The sequence below is a fragment of the Talpa europaea genome (assembly GCF_964194135.1).
Source record: "Talpa europaea genome assembly, chromosome: 7".
Lineage (NCBI taxonomy): Eukaryota > Metazoa > Chordata > Mammalia > Eulipotyphla > Talpidae > Talpa > Talpa europaea.
In genome coordinates this window covers 52,851,664-52,869,485 of record NC_140074.1, presented here as the reverse complement: position 1 = coordinate 52,869,485, position 17,822 = coordinate 52,851,664, and the positions used below count along the sequence as shown (strand labels likewise).

Below are 17,822 nucleotides of genomic sequence, written 5' to 3'. Positions count from 1 at the left end.
GAATGTCCCTCACTGAGTAATCAGAAACCAGGCGCCAGGACACAGGAGTGGGGAGCAAAAGGCGCCATTTCTGCAGACACTGAACTGGGCTACAGCCCACGTTCTGGACCTGAGGGCTTTAAAACTGAGACCCAGGGCACGAAATTTGGGGCGTGGGATCCCCACGATGGTGGGGCACAAGGCAGACACAGCACCCCAAAGACTTTGAGACTTTCCCCACCACTCCCACTGTTCCCTGTCCCATGAGGTAAAAAAAAAACAGCTCCCCAAGGACACTAGGAGAGATCTCTGATGCCACCTAGCGACCAGAAAAAAATCACCAACACCCCATAGAATAGGGACCTTTCTTCAGTAAAGACTGCTTGAAACTGGCAGAAGGCTCCCAGAGGAGTCAGAGGTGAGCTGGGAAGTTGGCCCAAGCCAGGCCCCTTCTGACCAGCAGTCCGAGCCCAGAGGGGAAGTGGGCACCCATGGCCAGGGCAGACAGGGCGCGTGGAAGAGTGTGCCTGTCCCCGAATCACCATTTTAGAATAGGGACCTTTCTTCAATAAAGACTGCCTGAAATCAGCAGAAGGCTCCCGGAGGAGCAAGAGGTGAGCTGGGAAGTTCGCCCATGCCAGGCCCCTTCAGGCCAGCAGTCTGAACCCAGAGGGGGAGCGGGCACCCACGATTGGGACAGACCAGGCCCGCGGAAGAGTGTGCCTGTCTCCAAAGCGCCATTTTAGAACAGGGACCTTTCTTCAATAAAGACTGCTTGAATCTGGCAGAAGGCTCCCCGTGGAGACAGAGGGAGAAGGTTCCCTGCACAGTCAGAGGTGAGCTGAAGGCTCCCACAAGCCCGGTCCCACCTGGCAGGAAGTCGGAGCACAGAGGAGGATCCAGAGATTTGGAACCCAGAGTGCAATCCAACTGACCCACGTCCAGGGAAGTCTATGGGGTTTCAAGACTAACCTTTGTAACAAAACACAGAAGGAGAGATTCTGTGACAGTGACCATTAACATACTCAAAGTACCACTGCCTCACTAGACTTCCAGCATAACAGTTTTTGACTCATTTGGATTGCCAGTTTCTGAAACTCCCGAAAGAACACACTAAAAGATGCCAGCCAGTAACAGAGGTACAGTGTCCCAATGCATAAGGCAAATTAGAAGACAGGCAGCAGGGAAAAGAAAAACTACAAGCAAAGTAGCAACACCTCAGAAAAAGGACACACCACAAAAAAAAAAAAAAAAAAAAAAAAAACCCACCCACCAGCTTGCAACTACTTTGACTTGGAAGAACTTCTGAACCTTCCAGAAAAAGAATTTAAAATTGCTGTGATGAAAAAACCGATGGAAGTCATTAAGGAAAACAATGCTCAGAAGAATGAAATTGAGTCCCTAAAATGAAGGGAAATGAAGGAAATGCAGGAGATCAAAGGATTAACAGAAGAGCTAAAGAATGCTGGGAAAAGCAATGATAACAGAATAGAGGAAATGGAAGAATGAATAAGCACTCTGGAAGACACAGAAATAAAAAGAACCAAAACAGAAAAGGAAAGAGAAGTACGAATGTAAAAGACTGAAGACTTTGGGAACTATCTGAGTCCATGAGGAAAGGAAATATAAGAGTTATAGGAATCCCAGGAGGAGAGGAGAAAGACCCAGGAACAGAGAAAATATTCAAGGAAATAATTGAAGAGAACTTCCCAAACGTGAAGAAGGAGCTGAAAATAGATATACAAGAAGCAAGAAGAACACCAAACTTCCCCAATGAAAGGAAAAATACAGCAAGAGGAGATCAAAGAAGAAATGAAAAAATTCTTTGAATTGATGACAAGGAGGACACCAATTTCCTAAATATATGGGATGCAGCAAAAGCAGTAATAAGAGGAAAATATATAGCAATAGACACTCACATCAAGAACAAAAAAGAACTCAAAGAAACAACCTAATCTCGAAGCTCAAAGATCTAGAAAAAGAACAACAAAAAACCCCAAAACCAGTAGGAGAAAAGAAATAATAAAAACCAAAACAGAAATAAATGAAATTGAAACTAAAAAAATAATCCAAAAGATCAGTGAAACCGAGAGCTGGTTCTTCGAAAAAATAAATAAAATAGACAAACCCCTAGCCAGGCTCACAAAGGAAAAAAGGGAGAAAGCACAAATAAACAGGATCATAAATGAAAGAGGAGAAATCACAACGGACACAGCAGAAATCAAAATAATCAGAAACTACTATGAACAGTTATATGGAAACAAGTTCAACAATCTAGAGGAGATGGACAAATTCCTACAACTCTACAATCACCCAAAGCTAGATAAAGAAGAAATAGAACACATAAACAGACCAATTACAAGCAGCGAAATTGAAATGGTAATCAAAAACCTCCCCAAAAACAAAAGCCCAGGACCTGATGGATTTACAAATGAATTCTACCAAACATTCAGAGACGAATTAGTGCCTATCCTTCACAAACTCTTCCAAAAAATTGAGAAGGAAGGGACAATACCAAGCACGTTCTATGAAGCCAACATTACACTAATACCAATACCAAACAAGGACAACACAAAAAAAGAAAACTACAGGCCAAAAGCTCTCCTGAAAAAAAAAAAAAAGAAGGGAATGGAGGCATCACACGCCCAGACTTCAAACTATACTACAAAGCCATAATCATTAAAACTGCATGGTATTGGAACAAGAACAGACACAGACCAATGGAATTGAATAGAAAATCCAGAAATAAACCCACAGATTTATGGTCCACTAATCTTTGACAAAGGAGCAAAGAATATGCACTGGAGCAAAGAAAGTTTGTTCAATAAATGGTGCTGGGAAAACTGGGTCACTACATGCAAAAGAATGAAGCTTGACTACTACCTAACACCATGCACTAAAACCAACTCAAAATGGATTAAAGAACTAGACATAAGACCGAAACCATAAAATACATAGAAGGAAATATAGGCGAAACACTACATGACATGCACATCAAAGACATCTTTACAGACACATCACCCAAAGCAGTGATAGTGAAGGCAAAGATAAACAGCTGGGACTACATCAAATTAAAGAGCTTCTGCACAGCAAAAGAAACAATAACAAAAACAAAGAGAAACCCCACTGACTGGGAGAACATTTTTGCACACAACACTAATGATAAAGGACTGATCACAAAAATCTACAAATAGCTGATGAGACTCAACAAAAACAAAGAAAATCATCCAGTCAAAAAATGGGCAGAAGAGCTAAAAAGAAACTTCCCTGAAGAGGAAATGCAAATGGCCAACAGGCATATGAAAAAATGCTCAACATCATTTGTAATCTGGGAAATGCAAATCAAAACCACCATGAGATACCATCTTACACCAGTGAGAATGGCACATATTAAAAAAACTAGCAACAACAAATGCTGGCGAGGTTGTGGAGAAAAAGGAACTCTCCTGCACTGTTGGTGGGAGTGCAAAGTGGTCCAACCACTATGGAGAGTTGTGTGGAGATTTCTTGACCTACTAAACATAGAGCTTCCATCTGATCCAGCAATTCCACTCCTAGGTATTTACCCAAAGGACACAGAAACATTAATTCCAAAGAGCACCTGCACCCCTATGATTATAGCAGCACTGTTTACACTAGCTAAGGTTTGGAAACAACCCAAATGTCCAAAAATAGATGACTGGATCAAGAAGATGTGGTCCATATACACCATGGAATATTACTCAGCATTCAAAAAAGATCAACACATGCAATTTGCAGCAACATGGATGGTGCTGGAAGGGATCATGCTCAGCGAAATAAGCCAGAAAGAAAAAGAAAAATACCAGATGGTCTCACTCATAGCAGGAATCTAGAAAACTTAAATAAGGGACCAGGAAAATGAATAACTATAAGAAAGAAAATATCAAAATCAACAAACAACTATGAACCAGAGACACTCTATGGGGGATGGGGGGTGGGGAAAGGAGGGCTTGGGGTCAAAATAAGGGGGTTGCAATTGCATGGGGAATATAAAAATAAAATTAAAATAAAATAAAATTTGTTCTTAAAGAAAAAAAAAAAAAAGAATGGTTAAAGAAAAGTGAAATGAGGATAGAATCGTGGGAAACACAAAAATTTAAGAGGCAAAGGAGGATGACCAAATAAAGGAGACTGAAGAATAGAAGGCAGGTGGCAGCAGGAGGTTCCCCAAAGAGTAGTGCTGCAGAAGCCAAGTAATATGAATTCCATTCTGCAGGGAGATCAACTAGGATTGACAGTGAAATTTGGAAATGAATCTCTGTGGTAAGGAAGTGTATTTCAATTAAAGGATAAATTATTTCGTTGTAGCTCACCTCTTCCTTCTATCCCAATATTAAGTCATAATACACAAAGCAAATAAAAACTTACCAAATATACAGCTTCATTATAATTGTTTGCTTTCAATGATTCTTTAAGTTGACGAATCATGGCTTCTACAAATTCTCCACCGAAGTTGTAATTTCTAGCATTGAGGAGTCCAACTAATGTTGTATAAATTGTCAACTTCTCAGGTAATAGACGTGCACTGATTTGAGAACCCAATACAGCAAAAACAAAAAAACAGAGACACACACACACAAAACCCAAAACAACAGCATTAAGTAGCTGAATTTTAAACCATATAAACCTTTTATTAACTATTTAACTTTGAAACAGGATTACTATTTTTAAGCCGTATGTTTTTAAATCTACTTCAGAAAAGGCACAAATGTCATCAAGAATAGTTGCAGACAATCTTTCAATTCAATCCTGGTTAACTCAAGAGTAAAAGCAAAAAAAACAACCAAACAAAGGGCCTCTCCGGTGGCGCAGTGGTTGAGCGCGGGGTTGCGAAGCTGCCCGCAGCCTTGCAGTGCCAGTTCGATCCCCGGCTGCTCCCCGGCCACCGGAGGAGGGTCCCACATGGCGCGCAGACCTCTCCTGCCGCCCACTGCTCCCCTCAGCAGTGTACTTCGGTCCTTCTGCCTGCTCTGCTCCCAGCTCTGACTCTGGTGAATTCTCTCACCCTCCCGCACTTCTGACTGTACCCAGTGCTTGTATAAATAAATAAATAAATCTTAAAACAAACAAACAAACAAACAAACAAAAAAAACACAACTAATTGTGAAGCTAACAAATTGAAATAAATACAGTTTGTGCGAAATAAAGCCAGTGTGTGTTTGGTGGAATTGAACATCAATTCTACAGAAAATGTTTTCATGGTAAAATATCTGGGAAATGCTGGGTGAAACAAGTTTCTTTAATGCAGAATCATTAAAAGGCGGGGATGCAGCCTTCAGCATTACTAAACGCAGCTAACCAAATGTCATGGGAGCACAGTTCCACTTTGAGAAACACTATTCTAGTTGTTCAGAAAAAATTCAGAATCAAAACCAGTTTCAACTAAATCCCTATCAGTTAAACTGTTGAATTCTTAGCATGGCACAGCGAGGTTTCTTTACATTCTAGTTTGCTTATACCAGTATATTAATAAACTTGATAAACAGCGAAGAGGATTACAGCAATACACTTTAGGAAAAAGCAAATATTACTTGCTAATTTGGGCAGCCTTTGTCTTAAGAAAAAAAGCAAATAGTAGCTCATGACAATTCAGATTCTCTTTTTGTGTTTCCCAAAGGTCCCAGCAGAGTGTTAGGGCTCTGTGAGGCCCCTACTCCCACCCAAAAGCCTCAGCTTCTATCAGAGTTTAAGCAATAAATGATATTCAATTCTAAGAAATATTTTTAAACAGAACACGTTATGGATAGACAACTATAGCAAAATGATTTTTCTTAGTATTTTCTTATCTAAGGATGTGTTCCTGAATATTAATTTGATTCCTTTTAATGACTGTCACATAAACTATTTGCACTTTCTGAGGTTAAAATGAAATTCACTGCTTTGTGTATATATTTTTAAATTGCAAAAATGAGCTGTAATCATTAGAAATTTAAAAAATTGAAATGACAATTAGTTATCTTTATAAATTAAAAGTACCTCATAGATTATAATTTCATGTAAACTACAAATATCCCTTTATTCAGAAGTCATAGCTATTTCTTTGCAAGGCAAACAATTCAGAGTGGCCGATGTCTATCTAAGGGAGAAAAATCTAGATTGTTAATTCCAACACTGGGAGAGATTGTTTCATTACTTCAGTGTGAGACTTTTCCCATTTTAATTCCCTCAGAAAAATGAAATACTAACAGTTGTTCTAGATAACCTAACTCAAAAAGTATGCCTATGAAAAGCGTCAAAAGCATCTTTTGTCATCTAAAAAGGGCTATTACAAGCAACCAGTTCTCAAATTTGTTTGGCACTACTCGTTTAAAAGAAAAAAAAAAAAGTCAAACTCATTTTTAAATGTACATGCTTTAAAAAAATCTGATTGTTAAAGTGTCTACATTCTCACTAAATAGTAGTTGAATGGATCACTAAGAAATAGTTAAATAATTCCATTACATATAAGAAGTAAAACACTACTATGATGTAAGAAAAAAATTAATATAAAAAAGAAATAAAACATAATAGTCAATTTTTTGTTCTATTCATCTCTAAGAAAAGGAGTTCACCAAAGGTCATTCACTTGTGCAAATTTCCCAATAGAATGAAAGCTGATGCTATATGGAACACAAACACATCTTTTGAACATTTTCCAAAGCAGGTAAGAGTAGATAATACATTATCACCTGGATTCATATATCTTTTGCATACATACACTGTACAAAGAAGCCTTAAGATCTTGCTCTTGTAGTTAGGAAGATCAGCTTCCAAAACACCAGCCAAGCCTTCCAGGTTGCTCTCCAAAGAGCAGGCACTCTGTAGAGGGTAGCATATGAAATATCCATCAAATACTCAGCAATTAGCAAGCTAAACTTTTCGATGTGGTTATAAAAAATTCATGAAGCAAGCAAATGAAATTTTTAAAATAAGCATTCTGAGACAGCAGACTAAGTATTAGAAATGGGAGGACAATACAAGCTCCATCCCATCTCTCTCACTCACTCACTCACTACATGACTCTGCGTAAAGTACCTTAAGTATACAGGATTTGTTTGTTTCCTCACTTACAAACGGAATGGACTATTCCTTAAGGTCTTGTCTAGGACTCACCAGTCTATGAAAGTTAATACAAATATTTAATGCTCAATTATCTGAAATCCAGGGGTTTAATCTGGTTTTTCTTTTGGACATAGATGCATGGCAATACAAGCTTTGCCTAAAACTCAGATTATGGCATTTCTAGCTACAGAACTTAAAGCAGTCACCTACAATGTTAATCCCTTCACAGCCAGTGCCAACTGTGGTGCTCACCTTTTCCCCTACTTTGCATATTAAAGATTCCAAATGATCTTCAGTTTCATTGGCATCAGAGGTCTTTCTCCTTTTGTGAGGTTGTCCTCCTGTTTTAACAATGTAAAAAAATTAACATTACACAATGAACCCACTATCCTAAGTTTTGCCAAGCTACAGTAATTAAAACAATATGACAATGGCAAAAAAAAAAAAAAAAAAAAAGACATAGACCAAAGGGACAGAATAGAAAGGATAGACATAAATCCACTACAGGGTCAATTAATTTACAAGAAAGGAGCCAAGAATATATGATGGGGAAAGGACCGTCTTTTCAACAAATGGTGCTAGGAAAACTGGATAGCCCCATGCAAAAGAATGAAACTGGACCATTATCTTAAACCAAACTCAAAAATTAACACAAATGGATCAAAGAATCAAAACATTAAGACTTAAAACCATAAAACTCAGAAAAAAAACGAATGCAGTATGATCTTTTATGTGGACTCTTAAAAAACAAAAAACATCAAGTTATGGATGCTGAGAACAGATTGGTGGTTGCCAGAGGCAAGGTCTGGAGGTAGAAGAAATGGATGAAGAGGGACAAAAGGTAAAATTACACACACACACACTTTTCTACCGCAGGCCCTACTTTGGTGTACAGTTTTCTAGACCAATTACATCAAGATTCCTTCTCCAAGGAGTGTGTTAGAGCAACCATGGAAGCAGACATGTTGTTCTTAGAGCCAGGAAGATGCTTCTCAATGTCACCTTTGAGATTCACTAAATCTAGATCACTCTGGCCTCCATCTCTGGCTGGAATATATCACCCACGTTCCTTTTTTTATTTTGTCATGCAACCATTGGATGCTTTCAATTATAGACCACTTTGACATTGAATCCCACACTGTCAGAGCCATCTTTTACCTCTACCATGTACCTCTACCCTTCAACACCAAAGCACACACAGAGACAGGATCCTATCCCTAACCCAAGCCCCATTTTGTTTTTTGTGCCACACCTCATCACCTGATCCCACCTTATCTCTCAATCCCACTCTCTCAGGATCTCAACTATTACATTAATGTAATGTAGTCCAAAGATTCCAAAGGTTCAGTTACCATAGTCTACCAAACCTAAGGGACCCAAAAAAGTCTCAACTATGTTAAGATCTGGACAAAGACCTCCTGAATGACTTTAGGAATATCCCCAAAACATAGTCACCAGGTTGTCCATAACTCTGCCCCACACTCTGCTTTGGGAAGCATGTGTTTCCTCAGGTCAGCCAGGAAGTTCTCCTGCATTCATTCCCCCTACAAAATTTCTCTCAAAAACCCCTCATAAAATCAGAGAATGTTAATTGGTTCTCATTTCACATCTTATGAAGTAGATTGTTTCTATAAGGAGAAGTATGTATTCTAAAATATATTTTTTCCTGAGAAAAAATGCTTTTTACTCTAAATTCCAAAAAACTATGAGCAGCTTACCAACACAGGTATTTTATTTTAAATTGGTTTTTACATAATTTGAACACGTCAAAAGTCACAAAAAAATTTCAAGAAGCATGCAAATGATGTATCTTGCTATTTTAGGGTCTTAGAAATTGGAAAAGAATTTTCACTGTTTTCTAACAACATCAGGATCATTCTCATTGGAAAGCAACACCAAAGAGATAAATTATTTCAGGTTTTAAAACTTTTCAGACAGACTAATACCTATGTACTAAGTCACAGAGGCACCAATTTCTTAACCATCTATTTTTTTAATATTTTAAATTTGTGTCATTCAAATGTTCTTTGTAGGCAGATAACCTAAAAAGATCAAAAAAATAGTTTGCAATAATTTAAAGGGTGCCTAAACTAATCAAGGAAACGCATATTAAGCTAACTGCCAAATAAAGTCATCACCTATTAAATATATATGCTAATAACTTTATTATTTTTGAGGTAACATTGGTTTACAACACAGTATAATGATTTAGATGTCTTCAGATGTTCGTTATCATATTATACCCATCACCAAAGCACAAATAATTCTGCACCATATACCACTGGGCCCTCTCCCCCTTTTGATCCTCACCCTCCCTTTCCCCCTCTAGTAGCCTCAATTCTGCAGTCATATTTCTAGGGTATTGTCTTGGTTTAGTTTTGTCTCCTTTGTTTCATTTCTTTGTATGCCACATGAATGAAATCATGCTGTATTTGTCTTTTTCTTTCCAACATTTTTGCTTAGCATAATCCCTTCCTGTTCCATCTATGTTGTCACAAATGGCAACATTCTGTCTCTTATAGTGCTTAGTATTCCACTGTGTATAAATTCATCTTCTTTATCCACTTATCTCTCAGTGAGCATTTAAGTTGTTTCCATAACTTGGCTATTCTAAATAGTGCTGTAAAGAACAAAGGAATGAATGTCCCTTCAAATTAGTATTTTTATATTCTTTGAATAAATACACATGAACAGAATTGATGGATTATATGGTGTATCAATTTTAGTATTTTGAGAAACCCGCCATATTATTTTCCATAAGGCCTGAACAAGTCTAGATTCCCACTAACAGCATACGAACACAGGCCCTAATTTTTACACAGTGAAAGCTCTTAGGTGACCTTCTACTTCCCAGACTAAGCTAGATTAACCAACAGTATCTATTCCCAGGGCTACTGCTAATAACTCCAAGACGCATTAGTTATGCTAACTTTGTGTACCAGTGCCCCCATGGAAATATGCAATGCAGCAGTCCTGTTCATTTCTGTGGACTAAGCAGGGGTGGTGCTAGGTGCAGGCAGTCAGCAGGATACTATTTGTACATTCATGTTATACATTACTTCCATTCTTTAAACTTGGCTGTTCACAGATCCTCAGTTGCTTGTTCTTATACCTGCTAGTGCCAGTAGCATTCATTTATTCTAATAATGGAACTTAAATTATTATGTAAACAGACGGAATATGAGTACAAGACCAAGTTGAATGCTTTGGAAAGAATCGATTCAAAATTAGTTTTGTATTAGTTAGTTATGAAGAGAGCTTCAAAATATGGAAAGGGAGCATACAGCATTAGGATTCCTTATTAGCTTTACAAGTGCCTGAGCTCTTGTGTTAACTGTACAGTTAACTGTTTTGATTCTGTAGATCATGCAGCACTACATACAGTTTATCCCAAACAACAGGAATCATAACCAAGAGATATATACTCAAAGTCCAAAGCACTGCATCAAATAATGGTAGGGAAAAGATGCATATTTTATGATCACCTGCTTTAACTGGCTCTTGATTAGCTTATTAATGATCCTATTATGTTCCTATTATGTCCTAATATGTAATTCAAAGAACATTTTAAAAAAGGATCTAACATTTAGAAATCATTACCAATCACTGTCTGTCTTTTGGTTATTAAGGCATTCACTGAAGCTGTACTAAAAATTTACCTTAGAACACTGCACTGTCTATCTTCAGATTTTGCTGTTTATTATCTTACCATTTTGTTTAAAACCTTAACACACCTACCTTATACCCTTATTATATAATAACACAAGGGTTGAAAAAATTAAAATAATAGTGTTAAGCATGGAACATGATGCTGTTGCTACAATGTTGGCTCTTCTCCCAATAAAACTCAATTTTTGGGCCTCCCCGGTGGCGCAGCGGTTGAGCGCTGGTTTGTGAGGCTGCCCACAGCCTCTGCAGCGCCGGTTCGATCCCCGGCCGCTGGGTGAGGGCCCCACATGGCGCGCAGACCTCTCCTGCCGCACGCTGCTCCCCTCAGCAGTGTACTTTGTCGGTCTGCATGTTCTGTTCCCTGCTCTGGCTCTGGTGAATTCTCTCACCCTCCCGCGCTTCTGACTGTACCCAGTGCTTGTATAAATAAATAAATAAAACTTTAAAAAAAAAATAAATAAAATTCAATTTTTGAATTCCCTTAGTTAGATTATTAGAAGACCATGTGAACATGGAAGCAAGAGTCTGTAACTATGCTGGGCATCTTTATTAATAATGAAAACCTGCAATAGAATACAGGGTTACCCAGGATTACATATAAAACTTTTATCTCCAGACCTGTAGAGCCAAAGGGATTGAACTAATTTTACAGAATTCATAATTACTTAGTTGCCTCCAGAACATCTGGTTTGGAATACACAGTGGTTCTCACAAAACATAGCATTTGGCGATTGTAAGCTTGGGGTGTTTAAACTCTCTCCAAAAAACTAAAATGATTTTCAGGCCTCCCTGGTGGTGCAGGGGTTAAGGACAGCACTATTAAGCTATCACCAGCCACTGCAGCGCAAGTTGGATCCCCAGCTGGCCAGGGAGAAACCCACAAGGCACAGCAGACCTCTCCTGCCTTGCCCACTGTTCCCCTCAGCAATGTATTTCAGTGGATCTGCCTGTTCTGCTCCCCACTCTCTCTGGTGAATCCTTTCATCCCCCTGCACCTCTGGCTTACACCCCAGTTCTTGTATGCATAAATAAATCTTTAAAAAACACAGGGGAAAAAAACCCTAAAATGATTTTCAAGTTACTGGGTAAACTTAAGGATAAAATAAATTACTACCCAAATAGGACATGTATTATGAAAGGCTAGAGAGTAAAGCACTCTGTACTTTGACAGTCCACCCCTTAATTATCAGTATAACTAGCTTAAGTAACCGTTGAATGCAGTTTCGAAGGAATAATGCTGTAAAAAAAAAAAAATGCTATAAAAAACATAACATGTGGGCCTCCCCTGGTGGTGCAGGTGGTTGAGCGCCGCGCTGTGAAGCTGTCCACAGCCTCTGCAGTGCCGGTTCGATCCTGGCCGGCTGGCGAGGGTCCCACATGGTGCGGCACACCTCTCCTGTCGTGCCCACTGCTCCCCTCAGCAGTGTAGTTCATCAGTCTGCTTGTTCTGTTATCCGCTCTATATCTGGTGAATCCTCACACCCTCCCACACATCTGGCCTGTACCCCAGTTCTTGTATGAATAAATAATCTTAAAAAAAAAAAAACAACAAAACATAGCATGTATTTTGCCTGACAAACAGCTGAGGTGTATTCCTGGAGATATTTGCCAGGGTAGATATCTGCATATGTGGCAGAGTGGAATCAGTGACCTTGATTCAGAAGCGTACATCAAATCTAAGCCATTATATATTTAATGCAATGTTGATATAAGCTCTCTATTGGGACATTAGAAAAAGCCTTCTCCTAGATTAGTGGCTCTCAACTTGTTAAGATTTGTCCCCCAAGGCACCATGTGGCACCCCCTGGAGACATTTTCAGTTGTCGTAACTCAGGAAGAGCTACTGGTCAGGGATTCTGGTAAACATACTTCACAGTGCAGGGCAACTCCCAACAAAGAATTCAGCTCCAAATGTCAATACTGCTAATGCTGCGAAACTGTTCTAAAAGCAGAATATACTAGTGGTGTTCTTCAGAACCAGATTTCAATAAGGCTGGGAGAATGCAGATGCTGAAAAACTAGCTAAAAGAGCAATATTTGCTGTTGCTGTTTTAAATCGTAATCACTATTCCCTCCTTTTTGGCCATTCTACTTTGCCAATGTCCCTTATATCCAATGTCTGGCTTCCACATTCTCCCTAAATTAACTCTCCAGTTAGCTTTTTGCCAAGTAACTTTAGAATCATATCCCATTCTTTAAAACTGCCATTCTAGGCTCTCAAGCTTGAAAAGGGGGAAACAATGCTGAGGAGAGAGAAGGTAGGGTTTCTGAAGAAAAACTAGAAAACACAGGCAACCATCACCTCTCTCAACCACAACTTATCTTTTCTCTCTTCTCCGCATTTTGACAATGTTGAAGGATAAATTTTATCTGGAGAATGTGAGCAGACAAGTATTAAGAGGTAAGAGATCCCCCACTCTTGCCTGATAGCAAGAGAAAGGAAGGAGACTGAAGTGAGGAAACTACAGAAACAGCCTGAATTCATGCACCGTAACAGAATACTGAACTCTGAAGAGAACCTGGATGGGAACATGGAGAAGCAGATTAAAACACCTTAGTTAGGAATAAAATTTTGGAAATTCACTAAATTTTCTCACATACTCTCAAGAAAACTTAGTAGCTCCCAAAGTTAAAAAAAAACTAAAATGTAGCTATGTGTGTTTTACAATATAAATTAAAGATATACATATAGACACCACTGGTTTACAATGTAAATTAAAGTTACACATTGCCACTTCATGTTCCCTCGGCTAGTATAAAGGAGAAGATCCATAGGAAAAGATCTTAATACACTAAGTAATTCTTCCCCTATAAGGCAACAGTAGTTTTATATGATACAATGTACTACATCTTATGTCCTTATTAGAATTAGATATACTATAAACAGAAAACAAAACCCTGTAAAGAGAATGTAAAGAACAAAAACAAGATAAAAAAGTAAAGGGTGTTGCTTCTACAGGCTTAAAGCAGAAATAACCATTACTTCTGAAACAAACGGCACTCATCTTTAGAATAACAAATCCATTCACTTCAGTTTATTTTTTTTTTCTATAGTTAAGACAAAAACTGGGGACAGTTTAAAAGGGCCTAACCTAAGTAGTTTTCTAAATGGGGTTAAAATGGATCTTTGACTAAGATTAGAGATGATCAAGACACTTTCTTAAAAGAAAAAAAAAAAAAACAATACGTTGAACACCTACGATAGGCATATCCTGCAATCGCTGAAAAGTTTCAGAAATATTCTTAGAGATTATAAATTCGATTTAGCACGGGAACAGAACCCACAAAATACACACACACACACACAAATATACACACATATATGTATACACACACACATATACATGTTACTTCCTATTTAGAACTTCCCTTTCTTTGTCTATAGATGAACTTCCTTGGTTTAGTCTCCTGTCTTTTGGGATCCTGGATACTCGAGTCTCAACAGAGATGGAATTTTAAAATTGTCCTTTATGAGATGACATCTGCTACCCTTTGATCATACCTCCTACAACTCTGACAACACCAGCCTCCTTGCTGTTCTATGACCATGACAAGAATCTCTAACCTTAAGGCTTTTGCACTTCTGGTTCCCTCTGCTTGGACCACTGCTTTCCTCCCACGAAGTCTTCTAGTTTGCTCCCTTACCAGCAGGTCTTTGATCACTCATGCCATCTCAACGAGGCTTCCCTTATTCAATCAATACAAAACATCAACTCACAGCAATCCCTATCCTCTTAAGTTTTATTTTTCTCCACAGCACTTATCAAAGAGGAAATAATAACTGCCCTTCCACTACTACTCACCAGAGTAAACAATGTTTGATTAACTCCTCTTTTTTCTTTATTTATTAAGGGTTCTGGCAGCAAAACCCCAATGGACAATGATACATACAGCTGCCAGCTGTTATGAAATGGAGCTAATTCGCAAGAATGGTATGTAAGCATCCCTGTAACTACAGCAAAAAGTTGTTTTTCTACATAGTCACATTTGATTTTCCCTCCCTTTAGGGGTGCCCTAGAAGGGAGGAGTGGAGAAAAGAAAGCACAAAAGAAGCAAAGGAAATGGAAAAAGACTCAAGTTCTCTAAACCCCAAGAGATGACTTCAATCATGTAGCTTTCGATTAGTCAAATTCAAATAATACAAAGACTATTTTCTGTGTCCTGTTTGTATATTATAAAAGAAGTCTCCTGTACTTAAAAAAGGGAAGAAAACTCTGGACTTATTTTCATTAAGGTCTGGGCATTGTAAGCTGTGTCTCTATGTTAATTACCAAAACTCTAGACTCCTTGGTGTCTGCTGAAAAGGTTGAAGTACAATATCCTCTCAAGTCATGCCCTACCAGAAATCTGATGTTTCATTGTTAAAAAAATAAGATGTGATTCTGCTTCTACCCCCATAGTACCATCATTCAAGGAGAGAAAAATGTTAATGGAGAAAATGTATTAATTTAAAAATCTTTTGTTCTGTATTTGTTCTTACATGGTTGACCTCTTCAAAAAAGTGGTAAGATATTGAGTCATTCCTTACATGTATTACCCATGTAACCCTTACAAAACCCAGATGTTATCATTACTTCTATTATTACCTAGTAAGGTTTGAAAAGGTGATATAAGCAAGTCAAGAACACAAAGTGGTAGGGTCCAGCTCTGAAAGAGGGTCCTGCTCATCACTACACCATCAACACATACACCAGGTACCAGCCTTGAAATAAAATTCTGATTCCCAAATCTGGTCTCTTAACCACTTGCAAATAAAATATTAACAAAATATTAACAAAAGAATCATTCTTAGGTTCCTTGAGGATTTTTTTGTTTGTTTGTTTGTTTTGGTGGATGTGTGCTTGTAATTGATTTTTGTAATGTAAGGATCTTTTTCTAACTAGCAAAGTATTCTTGGTTTTTATGAGGCAATTCCTCTGGATTTCCTAAGTACAACCATCCAAATGGGCACGGGAACCTCTAGTCTAAATCACTAAGTGCTCTCCAGTTAGCTTTCCAGTCCTCTTTCTTCTACAAGGAAACACGCTTACAGCCAGTTCAAAATCTAACCCTTTGCACTCCGCTGTCCCCTCTCAGGGGACATCGGAATTCTAGCATATCACTCGGATGTCCCCTCTCAGGGGACACTGCAATTTATTAGTCATTACGGGGAATTGAGGTTATTTCAACGCAACTTTTTGAGACATGCATGTTTCCCTGAAGTTTTATCTTGAAATGGCACAAGAAATTAAATCAAAATATCGTAAAATGGTTCGGAGTGCAAAGGGCTAACACCAATAAGCATGCTTACTGGTGACTTCTTGGGTATGGACAAGAAAGAGAATTTTTCCCCCTGCAGCTTGAAAGGCGGCAAATCCACGGATGACCAGTACAGGACCAGAGTTCAGGTTGCCATTCATCAGATCTCTGTCAAGGTTGTGTCCCTTTTCTTCAACAGTCTTTCGAGCGCTCTTTTCAAGCGCAGTCTGGGGTCAGGAGGAGACACTAGGAGTAGTGGGTTTCCATCAGCCCCCAAGAGGCGGCCGCACCGACACAGGTGTACCTCCTTGCCGAGCGGTGCTAACCACCAAACAGTGCTCAGAGCGGAGGGACCTATCCAGGGAATCCGCCAGGCCTCCTCCTGGCAAACGACTAAATAAATAATTTGGGGCAGGAGAAAGCAGTGGCTTTCCAGCATTGCCCGCCCACATTCCCATTGTGCACCCTCTTTCAGTGGCTCCCCGAACGCTCCCGGGAGAGAAAGGCTCCCCCTCCCCGCTCTCGAGACCCGAAGATGAAAGAAGCCAAACCACCGCCCCCACCCAGGCGTGGGCTCGACGAACGGGCGAAGGCACTCACCGTCGTTCTCGTCGCTGTGCCGCCGCCGAGACATGCCGCAGGCCGGGGCGCTGCCCCGTGGAGACGCTGAGCAGGAAGCGCGGCAGGAACCGTCGGGCCTCCGGCGGGCGCGGACAGCGGCGAGGCGCGCGGGGCGACCGGCGCACACGCTCGCGGAGGCTCCCGGAAGCGCGCGGCGGAGAAGCTGCCGGCGTGCTCGGCGGGCTCGGACCAGTAGGCTCACCAGGCCGCCGGGGTGAGGCTCGCACGCAAACGCCCCCTTGGCTTCCTCCGCCTCTCCGCGGCTTCTTCTCCCGCCTTTGGCGCTAAGTCCTTCCGGGGCCGCGCGGGAGGCGCCGCCTCTTTAGCCGGCCTGCGCCCTCTCGCCGCCAGCCACGCCGGGAGGCGGGTGGGCCAGGACGGACGCTCTAGCCTCCGCCTCAGGTGCCGACTCCCTCTGCGGGAGAAGGGGGGGGGTGGGGTGGGAATCTCAATGGTTTTCCCGGCGGCCCTTTCGCTAACGGCCGCGACGACTTCCGGGGCGAGGTGACGTCCCGCGCCTTCCTTTCTACGTCAACCCGCGGCGGGGGCTGGACGTTCCCGAGCAGTGACAATTGCTAGTCAGAGACGGTTCAGTGAGGATCTGTGAGAGGAGCAGGCTGGTGGGTACGTGCTCGTCGTCTTCCAGCTCCCGGGTCTTTGCCTCCTCGGGAAAGCTGGGCAAAGGCTTCGGGCCGCGCCAGGTGCGGGAGTGATGCCCGAGTGAGAGCGTAGCCGCCCCGGCCGCCCTGGGGCTGAAAGACCCGCCATAGCGTGAATCTGCTGCTTCCGATTTACCCTCTGGCTGTCATCTTTCCTCTCTCCCTTCTGAGTTGTTTAGGAAGGAGCTGGTAATTGTTTTAGGAATGTTTTCAGTGATTCGGGGGTACCCTGCTCTGACGTCTCTGAAGCGCACCACACCTGCTTTCTGACTCCCCGGTCCATGACTTCGGAAATTTCACACGTCTCAAATGGGACTCTTGTTTCGGTCTCCTGGCATAACCTATTCCTCCTTTAGTCAGGCCCTTTTCAGGAAGTGGCACCATCCATCTGACCGCTAAGTCCAAAAATGTAGGTAGGAATCATTTCCCTTCATTTCCTACATTATATACCTGTATATCCGCTAGCTCTGCTTTTAAAAAGAAATCCAGAATCAGACTGCACGCACTCCTTTGTTTATAGTTCGCCAATGACTTTCCATTGCAAACTCCATGCCTGGTCTCAGGGTTTACCCTCTCATTGCTGTACTCCAGCAA

At 40.6% G+C, this 17,822-nt stretch overlaps 1 protein-coding gene across 5 annotated transcripts in view; it reads right to left on the bottom strand.

Moving 5' to 3' along the window:
- The window catches only part of NCBP1 (nuclear cap binding protein subunit 1), a gene marked incomplete at both ends in the record, with an annotated part of 44,481 nt that extends 27,899 nt beyond the window's left edge, over positions 1-16,582 (bottom strand). For 3 of the 5 annotated variants that reach the window (XM_084236786.1, XM_084236789.1, XM_084236788.1), the window contains 4 exons: positions 4,369-4,525; positions 6,698-6,798; positions 7,294-7,382; positions 16,549-16,582. In XM_084236786.1, the coding sequence (XP_084092912.1) occupies positions 4,369-4,525; positions 6,698-6,798; positions 7,294-7,382; positions 16,549-16,582 (381 nt within the window). The other 2 variants (XM_084236787.1, XM_084236790.1) reach the window with 2 other exon arrangements.
- Between the last annotated feature and the right edge of the window lie 1,240 nt (positions 16,583-17,822).